Raw genomic sequence first — 23,099 nt, 5'->3', positions numbered from 1 at the left:
CTTTACATGTTAAAGTTATTCTTCATGTAACATAGACTTTCTGATTTCACAAATGACCGTCCATATGTTAGAGTATGTAGTGTAGTAGGCCTACTCTGCCTATTGATAACAGATAAAAGGACAATGACAGATGGGATTATTACACAACCACCAGCATCTTTCCCCCGAAGCATTTCCCCTCATTCGATATGCCAAACAGGCAAAAAATAGGACACCTTTTTTTCTGTATCTTGTCCTTTGAATGAACCATATTATCACAGCCATGTTATCTCCTCAGTTTTTGAGGTGTTTTTCGAGGACACTTGTTAACAAGCTGTTGCTATGCAATCACTGAACAGAGAGGATGTCTGATGTGGAGTTGTTGTGTGCCTTACAGCGGAGGGGAAACCTGATGATGCACCCTATTAAATATCTCTTCACTGGACACAAGCAGACATCAGCAATGCGGGTTTCAGAGGCATGAGAGTGACCTCAGCCTGCCCACACACACACACACACACACGCACACAAACACACACACACACTCCTGCATGGCATCCCTCACCAAAATATTCTGTTTCTGCACCATGTGGTTTCCCAACACTGAGCCTTATTAGTGACCTCTGGCAGCCTGCAGGCTACTTTATGCTGCTGAATAACCACAATATAAGGGATTATTTTTAAACATGATGTCATAAAGGAGCCTTATTTGTTGTGAAATTTCATAATTCTTAAAAAAACTCACTGATCCATATGTTTGAGATTAAATAAGAGAAGTGTTATTTAAACAAAAAAACACAATAGACCATCTAAGGACAGGCCATATGTTGTGGATGTAAACTAAAGGTATTATATAAGCAGATTGATCAAAGGCAGCCTTGCATAACCTCTATTTAAAAAATATATATATTTTCCATACATGCATTTTAATCATCTAAAGAGGTGCTCTTGTCCAGTGCATCAGTATGCTATATGCAGGGAGTGGCATGTTTTAAAAGGCTACGTATTCGCATTCACCTCCACCTCCATATATATATATATCCCTCATAAACACGAGCAATAACAGCGAATATGGAGCCGTCTAAATGCGCAAAAGTCTGCAAGATAAAACAATCATTTTGCATTACGTAAAGGGTTATCTTACCTCCTCTGTGTGCGGCGCCTTCTCTTCTCTTTTGCAGCGTAGAATCAACAACTGGCTCCTCCCAGAGAGGACCAAACAGTAGCAGCACACACACAAATATCTCCCCCTCGTCTCCTCCTCGTTTACTGCAGCCAAACACAACACAACACAGACAGTATGAGGCCGTCCGAAGCTGCGCAGAGGCCGGGGACGATGGTCAGGTTTGGTCCGGTGCAGGAGAGAGAGAGAGAGAGAGAGAGAGAGAGAGAGAGAGGAGAGCAGAGGAGCCCCGCGGTGAGGAGAGGAGATCCGACCTCCTCCGGTGCAGCAGCAGCAGCAGCAGACTGATGGCTGGCCTGAGGAGGGGAGGCACACTGCAGTGACATGAACCAATGAGATGACGCAGAATCCCAGGATCTCCTATTCATAAATGCCCCAGTCCCCATAATAAAAAAAAACACACAGTGGTTCTCACATGTTTTCAGGAAAAATATACACACATGCCATCCCACCTTTTTTTATATATTTTTTGTACCAGTCATCCCAAATATGGCAGGATTTTTGTTGATAATTTAAAGGTTCCATATTATGCTAATTTTCAGGTTCATACTTGTATTTTGTGTTTCTACTAGACAATGTTTACATGCTGTAATGTTAAAAAAAAACTTTATTTTCCTCATACTGTCAGCCTGAATATGCCTGTATTCACCCTCTGTCTGAAACGCTCCATTTTAGTGCATTTCAACGGAATTGCGTTGCTAGGCAACAGCTTGGGTTCATGTTTACTTCCTGTCAGCTGTTGTTATTTACATACACTGCAACAGGAAATAAACTGGGACACATTTAGAATGTTTATGTTTAAAACTGTGTAATGGTCAAAATATTGTACATTTGTGACATCACAAATGGACAGAAATCCAAACAGCTTGTTTCAAATGCAGAGTTTTTGAATACGGGCTGTGTGTATTTCCCTGTGGATTATTTCTGCACAAACATCCACTGTACATTCACTAGATATTCTCAGAGCTACTAACTCTTCTGCAGTGTGTAGTGTGCGCGCATGCACGTGTAGAGGTGGAGCGAGACAGCGAGAATGCGCGCGGTGTGTGAGTGAAGGCAAGCAGGCAGAGGAGCAGAGACTCCGGCCACACGCGAGCGGGCATATGCGAGCGCGTATGGGATCCCGACCCGGTAGATTAATACGTGTAAGAAGTTACAAACAGTCCCTTTAAGTGCTTTATAAATCCTGTTAAACTATCAAAACGCTCAATATACGGAGAAATACACACACAGCCCGTATTCAGTAAGTATTCAGTGCGTTTGAAACAAGCCGTTAGGATTTTTGTCCATTTGTGATGTCACAAATATACAATATTTAGACCATTACACGGCTTTAAACGTAAACATTCTAAATGTGTCCCAGTTTATTCCTGGTTGCAGTGAATGTAAATTACATCAGCTGACAGAAAGTAAACATGGACCCAAGCTGTTGCCTAGCAACGCAATTCCGTTGAAATGCACTAAAACGGAGCGTTTCAGACAGAGGGTGAATACAGGTATATTCAGGCAGACAATATGAGGAAAAATAAAGTTTTTTTTTAACATTACAGCATGTAAACATACAAAATACAAGTATGAACCTGAAAATGAGCATGATATGGGACCTTTAATATTAATAAGGTACATCTTATAGGTACAATGCTCACACAAGTGAAAGTTTCTATTCTGTAGCTATATCTAATAAGATAAATCCCAGTAAAATAAAAGCTCCCTATGGATCTCCTGAAGTACAGTTCAGTTGTCAAAAACACTGCATTGTTAATGTAAGATAACACATAGGACACACATTAAAAGGTGTGAGGTCTATATAAAGACACCGTGGAACTTTTTAGGAGGACAACCTATATATATATATTTTTTTAGGTTAGCCTAGTTTTAAGCCCAGTTAAATCTATAGGCCTATAAATGCACCCATCCAGAGTGCATCTTTGTCACTGAACAGTAAAGGGAGCTTATAATGCTTTGTATTGACCCCTATAATGTACTGTATACAATTGTAAAACATTAGGGCTGTCAAAGTTAACGCGACAATAACGTGTTGACGCAAATTAGTTTTAACACCACTAATTTCTTTAACGCGTTAACGCAACTTGCGATTTTTAGGTTGTCACCGTTATAAAGCTAGATCCTGGCATCACATGGAACTAGAAAACTAAAGAATCCATTGGTACCAATCATGTCATATTAGGTCGTCACGAAGGAGGTTAAATAACGCTCCAAACTAACAGTAAACGAAATTTTGGCGAGGAAAAACTGTCATGACCATTTTCAAAGAGGTTCCTTGACCTCTGACCTCAAGATATGCGAATGAAAATGGGTTCTACGGGTACCCACAAGTCTCCCCTTTACAGACATGCCCACTGTATGATGACCACAAGCTGTTGTTGCCTGTTGGGCTTGAGTTTGCCATGTTATGATTTGAGCATATTTTTTATGCTAAATGCAGTACCTGTGAGGGTTAACCGTCATTGTTTTGTGTTGTTAATTGATTTCCAATAATAAATATATACATACATTTGCATATTTGCCCACTCCCATGTTGATAAGAGTATTAAATACTTGACAAATCTCCCTTTAAGGTACAATTTGAACAGATAAAAAATGTGTGATTAATTTGCGACTAATTGCGATTAACTATGGACAATCATGCGATTAATCGCGATAAAAGCGATTGACAGCCCTATAAAATATATGTAATTATCATTTACAAGCAAAATATTCTAAATTATGGGACTGTCGTGCATTCTTGAATTACAATTAAGAGAACACAATTTATTTTATGCCATCTCTGGACAGATGAAAGTCTTCACAGAGTGCCTCTCCCTCATAAGGCCGTTTTATTATTTTGTAAAATGCAGATAATGACCTAAAATGTCACAAGACAGTCATTTGCATCATTGCCATCATATGCACACATTACATCATATGTCATTTGCAAAAACATTTGCATCTTTTCCCATATTTTACATGTAGAGACAGTATACTTGAGGCATTTTTTTTGCATTTCCTACAATGTTATATTGTACTACTGTACATTATATCTTCATCAGCATGGATTCTCTGTTGAGCTCTGAGCTTATAGTTTAAGCTTTAAATAGCATTAATGGAAGTGAAGTGGATTTTTTTTTGTATTTTGCCATGTAAATAAATACTGTGCTGTGGGTATGATCTCAGAGTAGTATGTTTTTTGGAAATGGGTCTGCTGGAGTAGCCAATTTCTCTTCCATTAGATGAGTGCATTGTATTTTTGTAGAACTCACATAATGATCTGTTTATATAACAGAGACACAGGCCCAGAAGTGTGAAATAATTCAGTCAAGATGATCATAACATGGATATTTCAGCGACTACATATAAGAACTACAACTACAATGATTCAGTGGGGCAACCGGAAATGATTTCCGGAAACGGAAACACCCAACTGCCGGAAGAGAGATGGATACAATGGAATCAAGATATATCCCGCCATCTACAATAACACATCCGGTATGCGCCCATTGCCTTCAAAATAAGAGCCACGAATTTAAACTATTTAAAAAAATAGGCCTCAAAATACTATAATTTTGAAATCAATAGTCATACCAATTAAATTAAATGCAAAAGCATGACAAAACCAATGTCACTGGAAACAAAAGATATGCAAACAGAGTCCAATTATCTTGTACAAATACATAATATCACCTTATCATACAGTTTAAGGTTGGATTTGCAAGTTTTTTCTTCTTACACGTGAACAGATTGAATTACACAATAACAATAAAGTAATGTTCTCAATGAGAATTAACTCTATTATATGTGCATGTTTTTTTTTTCAAACAATATTTTTATTGAATTTTACATATAGACATATATACATATATACACATACAGACAGACTAACAATTTTAATAATTAAATTATACAATGAAATGTTTAGTCAGAATTTCAAAGAAAGAGAGACATTTCACTTTTCTAACAAAGAAAAACAAAGAAAATAAAAGACAAGATTAAAATAAATAAATAAATACCTCAAAGAAGAAGAACAAAAAAACAAACCAAAAAACCCCACAACAACACACAACAATTTCAACAACAGCACTCAGCAACACACAGCAGTTTCAATTTGACTGTACCCACTGACGTCCAAGAAATAATATGTGCATGTTGTGTGCTTAACTTAATCGTGGTGCACAAATATGGAACACCAAAATACACGTTATCAAGAGCTTGTTATCCTTAGAACATTTTAAAAGGAAATTATCATCACATTTAATTCATGATGTCCAATTATCTTTTGATATGTTTAGATACATTTTCTTTTTTTTCTGTACTTCTTTTGTATGTATTTCATTGTTTTTATTGGATTGTTTTCCACTGTTTGGTTAGGTTTTTCTGCACGTTTTGTGTACTTCTTGTTGTTGTTTAGCTTTTGTTGTATTTTTAAAATTATGTTAGTTTAGATCTTTCTTCCTTTTTTGTTATTGTTGTTTTCTCCTGGGGTTGGGGGGAGGTCCTTCGTATAAGCCTGTGGCTTCTTGACCTCTCCTGACACATTTCTTGTTTGTTTTTTTCATTGACTGGATTTTGTGCAGTTTTATATATGTGCAAATAAATAAATAAAAATTGAACTTTTACATTACCAAATCAGTAGTCATACCAATTAAATTAAATGCAAAAGCATGACAAAATCAATGTCACTGGAAATATAAAATATGCAAACAGAGTCCAATTATCTTGTACAAATCATAATATCACCTTATTATACAGTTTAAAGGGACTGTTTGTAACTTTTTACACGTATAAATCTACTGGATCGGGATCCCATGCGCGCTCGCTCGCATATGCAGGACAGCGGGGCTGAAGCAGGAAAAGCCAACACTAGGATCAGCAGTGATTCATGGAGAGACCTTCGTCTGATCAGCTAACATTACTGCCAAGCAGGTGAAATATAGAGTGATATTGTGGTTTTAGCTGACGTGTGTCGCCTCACTGTTTTGAGCGATGCTCGTTCATGTCTATTTAGAGCGAGTAAACGCGAGCCCGATGCTGACTTTCGTTGACTTAACGGCAATAGGTGTCGCTGGTAACAAGCATTTCTGAAAGTTACAAATAGTCCCTTTAAGTCCTATATAAATACTGTGAAAGTATCGAAACACTCAATCCACAGGGAAATACACACAGCCCGTATTCAGAAACTCTGCATCTGAAACAAGCTATTTGGATTTCTGTCCATTTGTGATGTCACAAATGTACAATATTTTGACCATTACACAGTTTTAAACATAAACATTCTAAATGTGTCCCAGTTTATTTCCTGTTGCAGTGTATGTAAATAACAACAGCTGACAGCAAACGCGAACCCGACGCTGACTTTCGTTGACTTAACGGCCACAGGTGTCGTTGTTAACAAGCATTTCTGAAAGTTACAAATAGTCCCTTTAAGTCCTATATAAATACTGTGAAAGTATCGAAACACTCAATCCACAGGGAAATACACACAGCCCGTATTCAGAAACTCTGCATCTGAAACAAGCTATTTGGATTTCTGTCCATTTGTGATGTCACAAATGTACAATATTTTGACCATTACACAGTTTTAAACATAAACATTCTAAATGTGTCCCAGTTTATTTCCTGTTGCAGTGTATGTAAATAACAACAGCTGACAGGAAGTAAACATGAACCAAAGCTGTTGCCTAGCAACGCAATTCCGTTGAAATGTACTAAAATGGAGCGTTTCAGACAGAGGGTGAATACAGGCATATTCAGGCAGACAGTATGAGGAAAATAAAGTTTTTTTTTAACATTACAGCATGTAAACATGTTCTAGTGGAAACACAAAATACAAGTATGAACCTGAAAATTAGCATAATATGGGACCTTTAAATTATCAACAAAAATCCTGCCATATTTGGGATGACTGGTACAAAAAATATATTAAAAAAAGGGGGATGGCATGTGTGTATATTTGGCTGAAAACATGTGAGAACCACTGTGTGTTTTTTTTATTATGGGGAGTTACAAGTTACAAATAGTCCCTTTAATTTAACTTTTAGGTCACATTTAGTGGAGACGTCACTTTTATTCTGAAGGTTTCCCCGGACCGGAAGTGTGATTGTTGTTGCTGCTGCTTGGATCACAGAGGCGAATCAGAAAATCAATTAAGTTATGAAAAATACCATTAATTGCCTTTCTTTGTCACCGCAGCTCATGAAGAAATGGCGGATCTCCAGACGTCGTACATCTGAGGAGCAACACATCGCACCCAATGGCGTTTATTCCACCGATAAAGACCAGTTCAATCGACAGGAACATTCACGTTTTATAGGTGAGTTAGCTTCAGAGCTAACCAGTGGAGTTGACATTAGCTGCTCGGCTAATCTAGCTTGTAGGTTAATGTGTTAAGACACGGCTGACATCCACTGAAGATGGAGCTTGTCTGTCATTACTACGTGCAGATGAGATTGTGTTTAACCACCTACCGTCAGTTTCCACCTAGATATGATGGGTATTTCTTGTTGTGCAGTTGCAACATCAAGCTAGCTGCATGCTACATGAAGATAGTTTCAGTTTAACATTAAAGCAGGACTCGCTTGATTGCTCTCTCTCTGTCTGTCTGTCTCTCTGTCTGTCTGTCTGTCTGTCTCTCTGTCTGTCTCTCTGCAGCACCAGAGAGCTGATGGGTGTTAGCCATTTTTGCTAAAGTAGCTCGACAGCTTACTTAATGGTGGATTTTGTGATTTGTTTGCATTTGTAAAATACACCAAGTCCAGATAATACATCTGTGTCCTGTGATGTTAGTTTATTAGCTACACTGTGTAATATCCTGGCTTCATTAGGACATAATAGATTTGAAAAATGATAGATGCACTGCAGTAAAGACTGGCTTCATGTGTTCATAGCATTATAGTTAGCAGTTTTATTTAAGTATAAGGATTAACAGGAGCTAGAAAATCTCCCTATGTTAGAGTAAAAAGGCTAAGGTAGCTGTTTAATAGTCTTTTATGTGCAGTATTTGTTTTGACACCATCACTGATCACTACATACATGTCACTCTGTTGTTCAGCTCAAGAATAAGAAATAAATACACCAAGTCCAGATAATACATCTGTGTCCTGTGATGTTAGTTTATTAACTACACTGTGTAATATCCTGGCTTCATTAGGACATAATAGATTTGAAAAATGATAGATACACTGCAGTAAGACTGGCTTCATGTGTTCATAGCATTATAGTTAGCAGTTTTATTTAAGTATAAGGATTAACAGGAGCTAGAATATCTCCCTATGTTAGAGTAAAATGGCTAAAGTAGCTGTTTAATAGTCTTTTATGTGCAGTATTTGTTTTGACACCATCACTGATCACTACATACATGTCACTCTGTTGTTCAGCTCAAGAATAAGACATAAATACACCAAGTCCAGATAATACATCTGTGTCCTGTGATGTTAGTTTATTAACTACACTGTGTAATATATCCTGGCTTCATTAGGACATAATAGATTTGAAAAAAAATGATAGATACACTGCAGTAAAGACTCTTGTTACTGAATTGGTGACTGGCTTCATAGCATTATAGTTAAATAGTAATAACATTAAATTAAAATAGTGTAAATACACCAAGTCCAGATAATACATCCATGTGTCCTGCGATGTTAGTTTATTAACCACACTGTGTGTAATATATCCTGACTTCATTAGGACATAATAGATTTGGAAAAAATGATAGATACACTGCAGTAAAGACTCTTGTTACTGAATTAGTGACTGGCTTCATGTGTTCATAGCATTATGGTTAGCAGTGTTATTTAAGCACAGGAGCTAGAAAATCTACCTATGTTACAGTAAAATGGCTAAGGTAGCTGTTTAATAGTCTTTTATGTGTACTGTGTATGTGCAGTATTTGTTTTGACACTTGTTTTGACTGATCACTACATACTTGTCACTCTGTTGTTCAAGCTCAAGAAGTGACTTGATCCTATTCAATTACAACAAATAATAATAATAATAATAATAATAATAATAATAATAATAATACATTTATTTTATATAGCACTTCTCAAAACAGATGCAACAAAGTGCTTCACAAGACAATAAAAGCAGATAAATAAAGTGAAAGATGTGTTAACTGCTAAAACAGAACATCACAGAACATATCAATAATAATAATAATAATAATAGAAGTGGTAAAATGGTAGGACAAGTTGATAAAACAAATATACAGTATATATACATAAATGTGTATAAATGTACATATGCGTCCAGAAACGGATGTATACATGCATATAGTTATACCCTTCTACTTAAAGGAATGCTATCCTACAAAAATGTGTTTTCAAAAGTTTTTTAAAAGTAAAATAAGCTATTGATAATGGTAAGCTATTGATAATGGTAACTGAAATGCGATATTCTAATATAGGTACATTTTGGAGCTGAAACCATTTGCTGATTAATTGGTTAGTTGATCAACAGAAAATAAATTATCCTTTAAGTAATTCTTTTTAAGCAGAAATGGCACAAATTCATTGGTCCAAGCTTCTCAAATAATAGTATTTGCTTGTTTTCTTATTCTTTTGTGATAATTAATGTGTCCGTGGGTTTAAATTAAATCCAGTTCAGTAATAGCAATTGCACTCTTCAGTTACACAGTTTTTTATCAGAGTAAAAAATCATTTAGCTGTAGTGTGTTCTGAAGGTTATTCCAAGACCTGTGGTTTTGGACTGTTGGTCAGACAAAACACAATTTGAAGATGTTACCTCGGGCTTTAGGAAATTGTGGTGGGCTTTTTTTCTAATTTTACATTTTATAGACCAAACAATTAAACTATTCATTTACGATAATAATCACACAATAATTGATTTTTGTCTTGCAATCTATAGAAATACAGAAGAACATCTTCCAAACTGATGAGAATGAGTTGATGGTTGTGGAAGTCTGCAAGAAGACGTCGCAAAACAGAGAGAGGCTGTCTGGAAGATGCCAAGAAAAAAACAGCAGAATCCACAGCCAGTCAAGTGTAGGTATTCAGAGATCTTTTTTTTAACATTGAAAAGTTGATGATGCATAGCTGAGCTTCAGGAATTGTCTCACATCTGTAGTAACTTGCGGCTTCACAGTTTAGGTCTCAAATTAACTCCCTGTGAATATTGGCCTGGTCGTTTACAACGTGTGTCCTCTTTCTTTGCTCACATCTGGACACCAGGCGTTGCTGTTTGAAATGTTCTGCATACATTACAATGATTGTGGAATGTGCACACTGCAAGTTACTTCTAAAATGTATAAAGTTAGAACTGTACAGATGTAAAAAGAGACATTTAGAGATCAATTTTTTACTTTTCTTCAATGTATTGCATTCTGTGATTTAGAATGAGATGACTGATCATGTTATTAATTAGCTGCTTTATATAGAGTTAAAGCTGTTACATGCTGCCGGAACTAATTTCTCAAACCATGCACCTTACAGCTAGATGTTAGTGTTGCCAATTAGCAGGAGGATAGTATTTGTTTAACCAACTTCTTCCGTCTCCCGACACTCGACAATACATGTAATCGTCACAACAACTTACAAAGCAAAAGACCACCTCTGTTTTGCATAAAAAAGGACAGATTTTGACTGCAGTGGTGGTCAGTAGGTAATGTCAAGACCATAAACTCTCAACCTGGAAAATGCTTAGTTACTAATCGCTCATTATTCATCAGTATGTACTTAAAAACACCAAAAATAATGTTATTGACATGCATTAATAATACATCCAAGGGTTTGCTTTACTGCTTCTTTTTTACACAAACATTCTCTTGACCATCCTATTTTACTGGAGCAAGATTCTTTTTGTTTGCACCTATTTAATAGCCATCAAATTTGATTTGATGTTGTTCTGTGAAAAAGAGCAACGTCCCACTAGATATATTATTGTCGTCATGTCAAACACTAAAAAGGACCAGTAGATGGCAGCATGATGCGGTTTTTCTCAAGGATTTGCTAAGACGTGTTGATGAGCAGGATGCCCTTGAATTGGCCCTCTGGTAGTTTTCTGAACAGTGACAGCTGTGTGATAGCTGTTTGGATTCCATCAAGCTTGAGAGACCGAGTTAGGAATTCAGGCATCATTAGCTGTAACTGCAGTAAAAAAGAGCTCCATCTGTCAACTGATAGCAGTTCATTTTTTGCTCATAAAAACGCTGTTTGTACACTGTAGGGAAGTAAATTAGACTTTCTTCCCAGATTTATGTTTGACTTTTATATGTTAAACAAATAACATTTTAGTGGAACGAAAATAGACCAATTACTGATGACCTGGCTAATTGCATTTCCAATCACCCAATATTTGTATGCTTGACTAACCTAAATTAATTAATGTATAATTGTGCACAATTTTACATTAGTGAGGTGGACTAAACAATTGCACCCAATAGATGACATGGCTTGATAAATGGTTGACAAAAGCTTTTGCTGTAAAATGGCTAGAGAGACAAGAGGATGCGTTTTGTTTTTGGCATAAATGGAAAATTGAGGATTTATTTTTATTTTTATTTATTTATTTTTTAAATTTTTTTTTATTGCTTTCTTAAATCCTGAAAACATGTATTAGGACTGGACGATATGGCCCAAGCCCTCTGTCACGATATAGGTAATTTCATATCTCAATAGTATATCACAATATAGCATGTTTTCTGGTAATACAATAAATAAATACTAGTCTATATGAAATAACCACATGGTAAAGCCTATTTTGTATACTCTTGTGTGAATTAAATACTTGACAAATAAAAAAGTACTTAGCATTTTCTCATTTTAAGAACTTGAGTGCAAAATTAACATGAAAGTGAAATTATAGAGAAAAAAATAAATATATATAGGCCTAGTCTATATCATGATAGAAACGATATAGAAAAATATTTTATACTGTTTTGACAGTATACATTGTCATATTGCTCAGCTCTAACATGTATACTGAAAAAGTAATATTCACTTTTTAGGTTGAAGGTAAAGCAACCTCGTTCAGCCGAGCTTCATTTTCATTAATCTGCAATAATGTCTGATTTTAGACTAAGACATCAAGATGCTGATTTCTATTCATAAGGAGACCATATCTACGAAGGTATATCAATATCATTTTTTGCTAACTTGACTATCATTGTAACTCAATATTTCCTTAGAGGCAATTAAACAGTTATTTGCCTACATGATTTCCAACGATTCTAGTTGACACTGTGAAAATCCAGCAGCTTCAGGGTTGTTGAGTTTCTCTGAAATGTTGCCTTCTGCTTTGTGTGTCGTTGTCTTGAGAGTTTGTCAATAACGGTGAAATATTCATGCAAATTGGTTAAAACTGACCCTTCAGTGAAACGTTAGTAGTCATTGAATGATGTTGATTTGCTTCTTTCCATGACTGTAGTGGATTCTGAAGATGGTGTAGCCATTGAAGCTCCTGGAAACCTCACGTTAGACACAGACTTCCTACTAGGACAAGACCTCGAGTTTGGTGATCCTGATCATGACAACAAGATTCTAGGCCTGGCAAAATTCTCAGGTTTGTAAAGCATTTTTAAAATAATATAATTAAGCGTTTTTAAAGTTAAATAATTATAATTTAAAGTTATAATCCGTAAGATTTTAGTCCTGGTTGATTTTGGCAACAACCCGTGGTTGCCGTGGTTACAGCAAGTGCTTGAGCCGCTGTTTTGTCAGAACTACAACAGGAGAGCGACTGCTATATCTGTTTACAGCACAGCCAAACAAACTTCTGTTTGTTCAAGACAAGAAAATGGCAAAATGATAAAATTGTTTTGTATGTGCATTTTTACCGATCAGCTGTGGTCAGTGCTAACCTTGTGACAAAAAAAACTTGCATTTCCTGTGGTTACTTCACAATAAAAGCCACCACGCATTTCACACTGCAGTCAAGTCAGCCTCCACTTCGAAAAACACGGTCAAACTAGCCCCCATGTTGTTTTGCGGTACGTGTATGTACTAGGCATTACGGTAATTAAGAGCGTGTCAGAACTGATTTCAAAATAAAAGCAACATCCAGTGAAAGTGATAGGCAATTTCACATTCATTCTATAAATCCGTCGGTCAATAATAAATAGAAATAAATAAATACATAAATATTAAATAAATAAAATGAATGATAATAAAATAGAACTACCGCCTGCAAACTGTATTTCAGAGAAATATTGAGCCTTTGAAATTCCTTAGAGGGTTAGTCAAACCTAATAATAAAGAATACATTTCCAAAGACCAATCTGACTTCAAAATGACCGTACGCCACCTCAGAGTGTCATTGAGAAACTTCCTGTTTCCAGAGACCAATTTCACTTCAAATCGCAGACCACCCCAGAGTGTCACTCAGACAATATTAGTCCATTCTGATGTGAAATTTCAAAATAAAGCCCTCTAAAATGTCTTATAAAGCAATATTTATAACTCAGACTCAGTTTAATATTAAAGTACACATCCTGTTGCCACAGAGCAATTTCACTTCAAAATGACCGTACACCACCTCAGAGTGTCACTCAGACAATATTAGGCCATTCTGATGTGGAATTTCAAAATAAAGCCCTCTAAAATATGTTATTAAAGCAGTATTTCAACTCAGATTCTGATTGTTATTAAAAGGAAACCTCCTGTTTCCAGACTAATTTCACTTCAAAATGATAGCAGACCACCTCACAGTGTCATTTAGACAATATCAGGGCCTTCTGATTTGAAATTTCAAAATTAAAGCCCTCTAAAATGTCATATGAGCCATGTTCCCTCTGAATTCAGATTTAAATTAAACAGAACATCCTGTTTCCACAGACCAATTTCACTTAAGAATGATAGCAGACCACCTCAGAGTGTCACTCAGACAATATCAGGATACTCTGATATTGAGGGAACATCCAGTAGCTCATATGACATTTTCAGATTGTCCATGCTTGCTTGACTGCAGTCATTTCACCAGGTGAACACTTTTAATGTGAAGCAGCAGGAAATTTGCATTCGCAGTATACAGCTCTGATACAGTGAGGCCAATATCAGTTAAATGTTATCAGTCAAAATTACAAACAACGGTAACGCTGGATTATCTGTTGTATCGTTTCCTGGTAATCTCTTGTGTGTAAATAGGCAATTTGAATCCGGCGCGCGAATGGTGGACTCCACTAAAAAAAAAAAAAAACGTACAAAATGCTAACCATGAATAGTACCAAAAACTGGGTTTGATTTCATTGAAATTGGAAGGATTGTGGCTTTAAAAGGTGGCGTGTGTTGTTTATGTCTACCTGTCAGCTTGTCTTTATACTGTGTCTGTCCATTCACTTGTAAGTAGGGCAAGTCTATCGACCACGTTTTTCTCTTTTAGTGTCTTACTGTTTGTCAGTTGTTGCATGTTCACCTTCCTGCTTGTGTTTTTAAGTGTTCTCTATTTAGTGTATTTCATAAACATCCCACGTATGGTAAATGTGTCTATTGATTATACCGTAAAGGGAATGGGTAGATCACACAGCCTGATCATTATAGTACATTTCAATGGACTCCACAGTTTGAGCTACACTTTCCCGGTGAAAGGAACGATAGTATCGTTATGTTTTGTACAGGCCGTCATTTTCACTTCCTGTCATTATTACTATGAAAACATGTAGTGAATCTGACTGCGATGTAAATAATTGTAATCATTTTACCTCTATAAAGGAAGCCGTGGCTTCGTTTGAGAAGAAGCCGTAGCAGCACAAAGAGGACTGACTCGTAGGGTTTGTTTGTCAGGGACGAAGCGTAGCCCCCCTTCTGCGACAGCAAGACAAATGGAAACCACCAGCTCATATTTCCCAGCATGACTCGTTGTCAGAGAGAATGATCTGAAAAATGGAAAAGTAGAGAAAGGAGCTGAGATACCATTATTATATAAGGGTCATAAAAATAGGACCATTACCATCAAGGACACCATTATAAGAGGGCATTTATTCATCATCATCATCATCATCATCATCATCATCTGCTGCCTCTGCTCCCACCCCACCGCCATCATCGTTTCCCCCTCATCATCATCATCATCATCATCATCATCATCATCATCTTCTACCCTCATCATCATCATCATCATCTCCCCTCATCATCATCATCATTATCATCATCATCAGCAGCAGCAGCAGCAGCAGCAGCCTCACCATTATAGTCATCATCATTATCATTAGGCTCAGTAATCATCCACGAGGGGTTTCCACGGGGCAGGATAAAAGGGCAGTCTCCACTCTCGCCTTCCTCACATCCTGCCTCGGCGTCTGTGGAGGAAGGTTGTTTTTTTTTCTTCTGGCTTGTTCGCTTTCAGAAAGCACACACTGAAGAGAGGAAGAGCGCTGTGTCTTGACGTTGTGAAGCTTTTTCTTTCCTACCCTCTGTGGAAAAGGGTTTTGTTGTCTTTTTATCGCCTGAAAACCTCAGCTCAAAAGCAATTGACCTTGCAGGTAGCACTGTGAGTATGAAATGTTTCTCTAAAATTCACTTTTCTCACCTGCTGAGAAGAGATTCTGCCTGTGCCGAAGTTACTCAATGTGATGGAAATGGAGGGGCATTTTCTGTAACAGTTCGGTGTCGCTCGTAGTTTTCTTTTTCTCCGGTTTTTAGTCTTTCAGTGAGATTTGTTAGAAGATACCGTTTGAATTGGCTTCAGTTCATTGTTATAGAAGTGAAAGTCTCGGTAAAACTCAGTAATAAAAAAAATGTGGTCTCACCATTCTTATTTTTATATTAACAGTGTTAACAATATTGTTTTTTTAATGTCATTATAGCTATTATTTCAGCTATTATTATTTTATTATGGTATAATCCACGCCCACTTGCCCCTCGGCCAATCACACGTCTCCAGCCTGTGAAACTATGGAAATAAGAGTGATGGAATCCCATTTCAGTTTAGTATTGAATTATTTCACAATTTATCGGTTCAGTTGAATATTTTCCTGTATTTGTTCTTATAATTATTTCAAAATGTCTCATTTAGTTTTTTTCAAAATTGGTCATTTGGGACTTCCGTAGATTTGTGCTCAACATCTGTTATAGTTGTGGTGCTTGTTCTGTTTGATTTAAGTGAATAATTCAAATAGTCTTACAGTATATTAATAGAGATGTGTGTCTTGTGATTGTCTCTGATGTTGTTTTGTGTGCCTGGCTGTGTTTGTTGTCTTCTCTCTGTATTTCTTCTGCTGTACTCAGGTCTGTCTTGCAATAGAAATCTTGATCTCAATGGCATTAGCCGATTAAATAATGGCTATATATTATATACAGTATAATACAGAATAAGCCATCCCAGATAGAGAAACGACAGTTACAAATGTAAACCGTGGTGTGAAATGTTAAATTGAATAAATAGCAGTATAGAAATGTGTTTTTTCGAGGTCTGGAACAATATTTAAAGCGGATTGAGAAGGTCTTTGTTCTGAAAACGTGTGCAGTGTTTAGAACCCTGTTTTTCTGTTTGTCGTCCCTGTTCAGAAGTAGCTGCTGAGATCGGTTTCTCTGTGTATCCTCTGGGTGATGAGGAGAGCCCTGCCTACAGCCAACTCAGCATGGAAAGTGAAACAGACAACTCGCACAGCACAACTGACAACGGGAGGGAAGACGAGGGCGGCTCAGCCCAGTCCGAGTCCAGTTTTCCTCCCTACCTGTCGTGCAGGGGCTGCGGACAGCTCCGCGATGAACCTCTCGGACCTGGCATAGACCTGGTTGGTCCGTACTGCCTTCGGTGCTGCAAAGCCTCCAGGGACGCCAAAAGCACAGACTTTTGTTCAGCTTTTGGGAACATCGGCGGGATTCGCCCGGGCTCCCATTTGCAGCTCGACGCTGAAGAGATGGACGACAAAGCAATGTCAGCTGAGGACAAATTGTCCAAACTGCATTCTTGCCACCTCTGTGGCTTCTCCTCACGTTACGCCAACCACGTGAAGCGTCACATGAAGACTCACAACGGGGAGAAGCCCTTTAACTGCCCCTTGTGTACGTACGCCTCGGCCCAGCTGGTGAATCTGCAGAGACACTTGCGCATTCACACGGGGGAAAAACCGTACAAATGTGACATCTGCAGTTTTGCCTGCAGTTCCCTTGGCAACCTAAAGAGGCATCAGCGCATGCATGTGCCCTCTGCAGGGGCGGGACAGGACCCCACGCCACGACCTGCCAGTGGCCAAAACAGCCTGAAGAGGCATGTGACTGGGCAAAGACCCAGTGAAGAAGTGTCTGGTCCTTCAGCCAAGGGTATGTATCCTTTCCTTTTATTAATTATGTCATCATCTCCTTAACTACTTTTTTTCCTTCTTTTTTTTGTGTGACTGATGATACACAATCTTGAAACATGATGCACTCTTTTGATAGCTTTGATCAGTCATTTAATAAACAATAACTCACTCATGTTTTTGTGAAGTTTCAGAAGTTGCGAGGCCAACTTCAAACCAGAGTCTGGGAGCCCAGAACAATGACTACCTATCAGCCTTTGATGGCTTAAAGGGGGCTTCAACTCCACCCGTACCCGCCTCTAACCCAGCTCCTGGCCACCAACCTCCACCCCAGCTGGACAACACAGGCAGCGGTGGCAGCAGAGCGACCAGAGGGGGCGTAGCAGACGGCGCCGCCGCCCTCCCCACGTCACTTTTCCCTTATACTTGCCGGTTGTGTGGCATCGTCCTGGAGGACGAGGACGGCACCTCGGCCCAGATTTGTGCCAAGTGTACCCTTGAAATGCTGACTAAAGACTCCTCGTCTCCCAACAGCCCTGGCGAGCGCAGCGACAAGGTGTACACCTGCGCTGCCTGCCCGTTCCTCACACACTACCCGAACCACTTGGCACGCCACATGAAAACTCACAGCGGCGAGAAACCCTACAAGTGCCCACAGTGCGACTACGCCTCAGCGCACTTCGACAACCTCAAGCGCCACCACAGAGTGCACACGGGCGAGAAACCTTACAAGTGCCATTTGTGCGATTACGCCTGCGGGAACCTGGCCAACCTGAAGCGCCACCAGCGGGTGCACTCGGGCGCGAAGCCCTTCCAGTGCGCCGTGTGCAGTTACAGCTGCAACCAGAGCATGAACCTGAAGCGGCACATGCTCCGGCATACGGGAGAGAAGCCGTACAAGTGTCAGGAGTGCGGCTACACCACCGGCCACTGGGACAATTACAAGAGGCATCAGAAGAAACACGGCCTGGCCACAGACGGCTGGGTCAAAGTTCCAATGACTGGCAACGGTGAAGAAGCGGAAGTGAGGAAAGGGATGGGAGCTGGCGGTCCAGCTCACAGAAAAGAGACGGGGGTTGATATGCAGTATATGCCTCGGGAGGGAGGTCAGACAATACACTCGTGCTACAAACTTGAGATTGTATAGAATATAACTCAGCAAAACTAAGCTACCAGCAACTTGTTTTTTTTCACAGAGCCTTTATATTGTTTTAGTGTGTGTCGGTCTTTTAGTGTTTGGTCAGATGTCTTCAGAGGCTGCTAATTGTTTATTTGTAGAATATCGCACAATTATGAAACAATATTTTCATCCCTTTTTTGTATTGTGTCGAGACAAATGGGCTTTCTCTACCGTGGAAGCCCTTTGACGGTCTTATTCTGTACGTTACACCACACTAGGCTAATTCTACCATTTCCTTTAGGGTTGGGCGATACGGAGAAAATCAAATATCACAATATTTTTGATCAAATACCTTAATATTGCGACGATATTGTAGGATTGACTATCGGTGCTTCCACAAAATATTTAACACAATGAGATTTTTGATAAATAATCATCAGTAATGTGGATATAATGACTAAGTGAGTAAAGGCAAATAATAGAACAGCTAGAACAGTCCGGTAAGTTCAGAAAAATACAACACTTTACTTTAATGCAGCTTTTAAAACCATGAAAAGACAACACTTATGCCATGTTACGATATCCAAAATCTAAGGCGATATCTAGTTTCCTATCACGATATCGATATAATATCGATATATTGCCCAGCCCTAATTTTCCCTCTCGTATTACAACACACATCTGGTTCTTCATTCGAGGACACTACCAAATGCTCCTATTACATGTGCACATTTTTGCCTGAACTGTTGAGCAGCACTGTGTAGATTTATGTGTTTTTTTTAAATAAGGGACAATTGCTATTTTTATCAAAGTTGTTAGTATCACAATTTTAGGTTAAACCTTTTTTGTTTTGTACCAAAAATCTAATGAAATAACTTGAATGTTACTGATAGATGACCACATTTACCTTTGCTTTGCTTCATGAGGTTATTTTAACTACACAGTGCAGATTTTAAGTAAAGATGGATCCTCGTAAGGGCCAATACTGTGCTTAAATTGTTTGCATTGGGGGCACAAGCTCTGGTAATGGCATGCCTTCAGATTAATTTTTCTTCTGTATGTGCTACTAGCAAAGTGCTATTTAATAAGACTGGACGTGTTTTACCCTTGATAACCTATATTGATTAATTAGGTTGCGCTAACCTAACTAAATAATCTCCTGTGTCATGAACTGCATTGTCATCTTTGCCAAACCCCCTCAGGATTATATTTGTGATTTGGAAGACAAAATGTCAAAACAAATATATATTTCTGGTTATTTTAACACTCAAATTGCATGCACAAGCATTTTGAAAAGGCCCTCTTCAATCTTCACTTGGTTGTATGGTTAAAGAAAAAGCACAATCATACACACACTGTTGCATTTAGAAGAGTTAAAACGAAGTGTGGAGGGGGAAAAAACATTAGCTGACGTTTCTTATGTGATTCAGGAGCAACAAATTGTAAACTAGCATGTTAAAATGATTTTTTTTCCCCACAATCTTGTACTCACAACATATCATTAATCTGTCAATTTTAATCATTTTTGGTCTTTTTGATTACTGCTTACTATTGACTGTGAAATTAGCCCATTCGTGTTTTTTTACTTGAAAAAGATGACACTATTAGTAAGCAGCATGTGAGTGTGTAATAGTTGTTTTATTTTTCTAATGTGGCTGTAATACACTGCTAGAAGTGCATACTTTAATATATATAGAATTGTTTTTTTTTATTATTTTGAATGTGTGATGTGTCATTTAGTTCCCAAGGGATAAATAATAGGGACTGTGATTTAAGTTTACGCTCTTTTTAAATTACTATTATATGCAAGTGAGATATTTTTCAGGTTGCCAACTTGCCATGACACAATGGAGCATTGATTAGTACTGACATCCCCCAAAGTGTCTGTTTTTGTCTTTATGCAGTGTCTCATAAATGCCTTAAGTGAGGATTTTGAAATAAACACATGGAATTCATTTCATTGAATGTCAGACTGCAGACTCGATCTCATTTTTTCTCTTTTCTCTTTTATCTCTCATACATCTCATTTTTAGACACACGCTCTATGGATGGTAATGTTGATCTGTCCGTCAGTCCATCACTTTGGTCCTGACTGAAATATGAGGTTGACATTTGTGGTTCTGAGTAAAATATTTTGGATTGATTGCCATAAACTCTGACGTCCCCGTCGGGATGAATTTGGTGATCAGGTCAACATTTGAATTTGTCCAATTCTTTTGTTTATGACCAAATAGCTGCAAAACTGGCGTTTCCCTCAGCCTCAGCCTCAGCCTCCGTTCAGCCCTAATTGTAAGTAGCAAATGTTAGCATGTTAACACACTACACTAAGATGGTGAACATGATAAAGATTACACCATAAACTATACAAGAAGTAGACGTAGTCATCATGACGTCCCCCATTGGTTTGTGGACTGCCGATTTGAAGCTTCGAGTTCGGCATTTTGGCTGTCGCCATCTTGGTTTTTGGCAACCAGAAGTGACACGAGAGGGTGGAGCTAAGTACAACCGAACACTGAATAAGACATTTTTAGATGACCAAATTTAATTAACTGTCATGAACTGAAAACACACTGTGAACGGATTAACAAGAACAACTCCCAGACCGGACAACGCCGTGGTAGCGACCTGTCAATCACAAGGTAGCCACGCCCTAAAGCATACCCTGCTTTATGGTCTATTTGACTCTAAATGGGACCATAATTTACTAACTGAACATCATGCTGTATTGAAGAAGACTTGAAACTAACGATTGAGACCATAAACTCATGTTTACAATGTTTACTGAGGTAATAAATCAAGTGAGATGTACGGTCGTTTTCTCATAGACTTCTATACAATCAGACTTCTTTTTGCAACCAGAGAAGTCGCCCCCTGCTGGCTATTAGAGAGAATGCAAGTCTAAGTCACTTTCGCATTGGCTTCACTTCACGGAGGTTGCCCACTACATTACACCAGCTTAGCATCAGCATGTTTGTGTTGTCATTGTGAGCATGTTAGCATGCTGACGTTAGCATTTAGTTCAACTCACCACTGTGCCTCGCAAATCCTCACACAGCCGCCGCATCTGTTTCTAAATGACCTCAAATATGAATTTAGCATTGCTCTACTACTAGACTCCTTCAGGAATGACACTGAATTAACTAATAAATCAACTGATATTTTCTTGGTACAGATAACATTAAATCAATATCAGCATATAGCCTACATCTGTCAATAAGAAACAACACATTTCAGTAAAGGAATGGCAAAGTTATATCTGAGGTCATTTAGAAACTGTGACATAATTAGTTTGTCTATCAGAGAGCACTGACAAGTTTTAATTTACAACTGTAAAATGTCCCCCAGTTTGTGTATATTGTGTTTATGTAAAAACTGAATATTAGCTGATGTTTTCTTATCAGACATTGGGTTGAATAGATAAAGAATCAAAGCTAAACTAGTTAGCCTAAACATGATAGAGCAAAATAAAAGTAACTGGACTGTCCACGCGGTTTGTCCAACTCAAAAACAGTCTCTTAATGTGACCAAATTATACAACAAAAAGGTTTAATGACCTCCCTTCAAAATGAAGAAGTATAAACCAGGAAAAGATGATGCATTACAAAAAAGAAAACCTCTAAAAAGGAGTCAAACTCACCTGAAGTCGGGTCGTTGAGTTTGGGGGTTGGCTTGGTTTGCTGCTCAATCTTTATGGTCCCCAGTACTCACTGGTCTCTCTGCTGTCTTCAGTCGGTCGAGGTAAAACCATGACAAGGAGCTAAATATGTCTATTTTTCACCAGAAGGCTGCCCGGCTCCAACTGTACTCCTTCATCTCTCCTCAAAAACTAAATTCACTCCTCAAACATTTCACTTCCGGTTTGCTCCCCAGGTCACGCCCCTTTACACCTGTGGGGCTCAGACCACGTGACTAGTGATGGGAATTCCGGCTCTTTTTAGTGAGCTAGATCATTTGGCTCAGCTCACCAAGAAGAACCGGCTCTTTCGGCTCTTCGTTTTACCACTTCTGCCTTTTATAATTCAGCCAAATTTAGCGCTGTTTTGACCTATGATTAGTATATGTGCACATATATCACTTAAATTATTCAATTTAATTATACTAAACCTTATCATTTCCAGAATACCATCATTTTACATGCTGCTTCGTCATTAACACAATATTCAGTCACAGTCAGTGCCCGTGGCGTGGAGAAGATCATCCTATCATTCTGCCTTGAATTAATTAAAGAAAGGAAAAAAAAACGTCTCTCGGACGGGAGCCGACTCTTATTGTTCACTTAAAAGAGTAGACTCTTTGAACCGGCTCGTTCGCGACCGACACATCACTACACCTGACAACACTTGATACAGAGGGACACTTGGACACAATGGCTTTTTACCATTAAACCCTCTATTGTTAATGCACACATATTCGTCACACAGTTTCTTCTCAGTTCTTCATGAGATAAAAATTCTCTTGTACAGAAACTTTAAATTATTTTTTTTAATTGTTGTGATGTGTTTTGATTGCTCTCTATACGGCGTAAGATTCCTGACATGTTACACGTCTGAGAACACGCTGCTGATAAATGCTTAGTAAAGATGAAAACAAGACTGAAGTGGACCATAAACAGACAACAGAGAACAACAAGA

General features: G+C 38.2%; 2 protein-coding genes across 8 annotated transcripts in view; one reads left to right on the top strand and one right to left on the bottom strand.

The window, feature by feature from the left end:
• Nucleotides 1–14,828, bottom strand: part of si:ch211-278j3.3 (E3 ubiquitin-protein ligase RNF19B) — a 41,753-nt gene extending 26,925 nt beyond the window's left edge. Inside the window, exons 1-2 of one of the 4 annotated variants that reach the window (XM_037751639.1) lie at nucleotides 14,808–14,828; nucleotides 1,124–1,248 (exon numbers count right to left, since the gene is read on the bottom strand). The gene's annotated coding sequence lies outside the window, so the exon portion shown is untranslated. Of the gene's footprint in view, nucleotides 1–1,123; nucleotides 1,467–14,807 lie in introns of those variants that run through there. The other 3 variants (XM_037751641.1, XM_037751638.1, XM_037751640.1) reach the window with 3 other exon arrangements.
• Nucleotides 7,062–20,438, top strand: znf513a (zinc finger protein 513a). Of its 4 annotated transcripts, XM_037751653.1 has the most exons (6): nucleotides 10,022–10,158; nucleotides 12,189–12,241; nucleotides 12,539–12,673; nucleotides 14,818–15,595; nucleotides 16,612–17,370; nucleotides 17,537–20,438. In XM_037751653.1, exons 5-6 carry the CDS (start codon nucleotides 16,686–16,688, stop codon nucleotides 18,493–18,495), a joined length of 1,644 nt encoding a protein of 547 aa, XP_037607581.1. In that variant the 5' UTR covers nucleotides 10,022–10,158; nucleotides 12,189–12,241; nucleotides 12,539–12,673; nucleotides 14,818–15,595; nucleotides 16,612–16,685; the 3' UTR covers nucleotides 18,496–20,438. The 4 variants fall into 4 exon arrangements, with proteins under 4 accessions (XP_037607578.1, XP_037607581.1, XP_037607579.1 ...); XM_037751650.1 differs by lacking the exons at nucleotides 12,189–12,241; nucleotides 14,818–15,595 and adding an exon at nucleotides 7,062–7,469; XM_037751651.1 differs by lacking the exon at nucleotides 14,818–15,595.
• The last annotated feature ends 2,661 nt before the right edge of the window (nucleotides 20,439–23,099 follow it).

Source organism: Sebastes umbrosus, chromosome 18 (assembly GCF_015220745.1).
Source record: "Sebastes umbrosus isolate fSebUmb1 chromosome 18, fSebUmb1.pri, whole genome shotgun sequence".
NCBI classification, from domain to species: domain Eukaryota; kingdom Metazoa; phylum Chordata; class Actinopteri; order Perciformes; family Sebastidae; genus Sebastes; species Sebastes umbrosus.
The sequence above is the reverse complement of the archived record's forward strand: the minus strand, read 5'-3'. Positions and strand labels throughout refer to the sequence as shown.

Bases quoted from the DNA above. Each gene is read 5' to 3' on its own strand.
- znf513a (XM_037751650.1), top strand. From the start codon at position 10,119: ATGCCAAGAAAAAAACAGCAGAATCCACAGCCAGTCAAGT. The intron at 12,674-16,611 runs GTTTGTAAAGCA...GTCCCTGTTCAG, and splicing joins AGGCCTGGCAAAATTCTCAG to AAGTAGCTGCTGAGATCGGT. The intron at 17,371-17,536 runs GTATGTATCCTT...GTTTTTGTGAAG, and splicing joins GTCTGGTCCTTCAGCCAAGG to TTTCAGAAGTTGCGAGGCCA.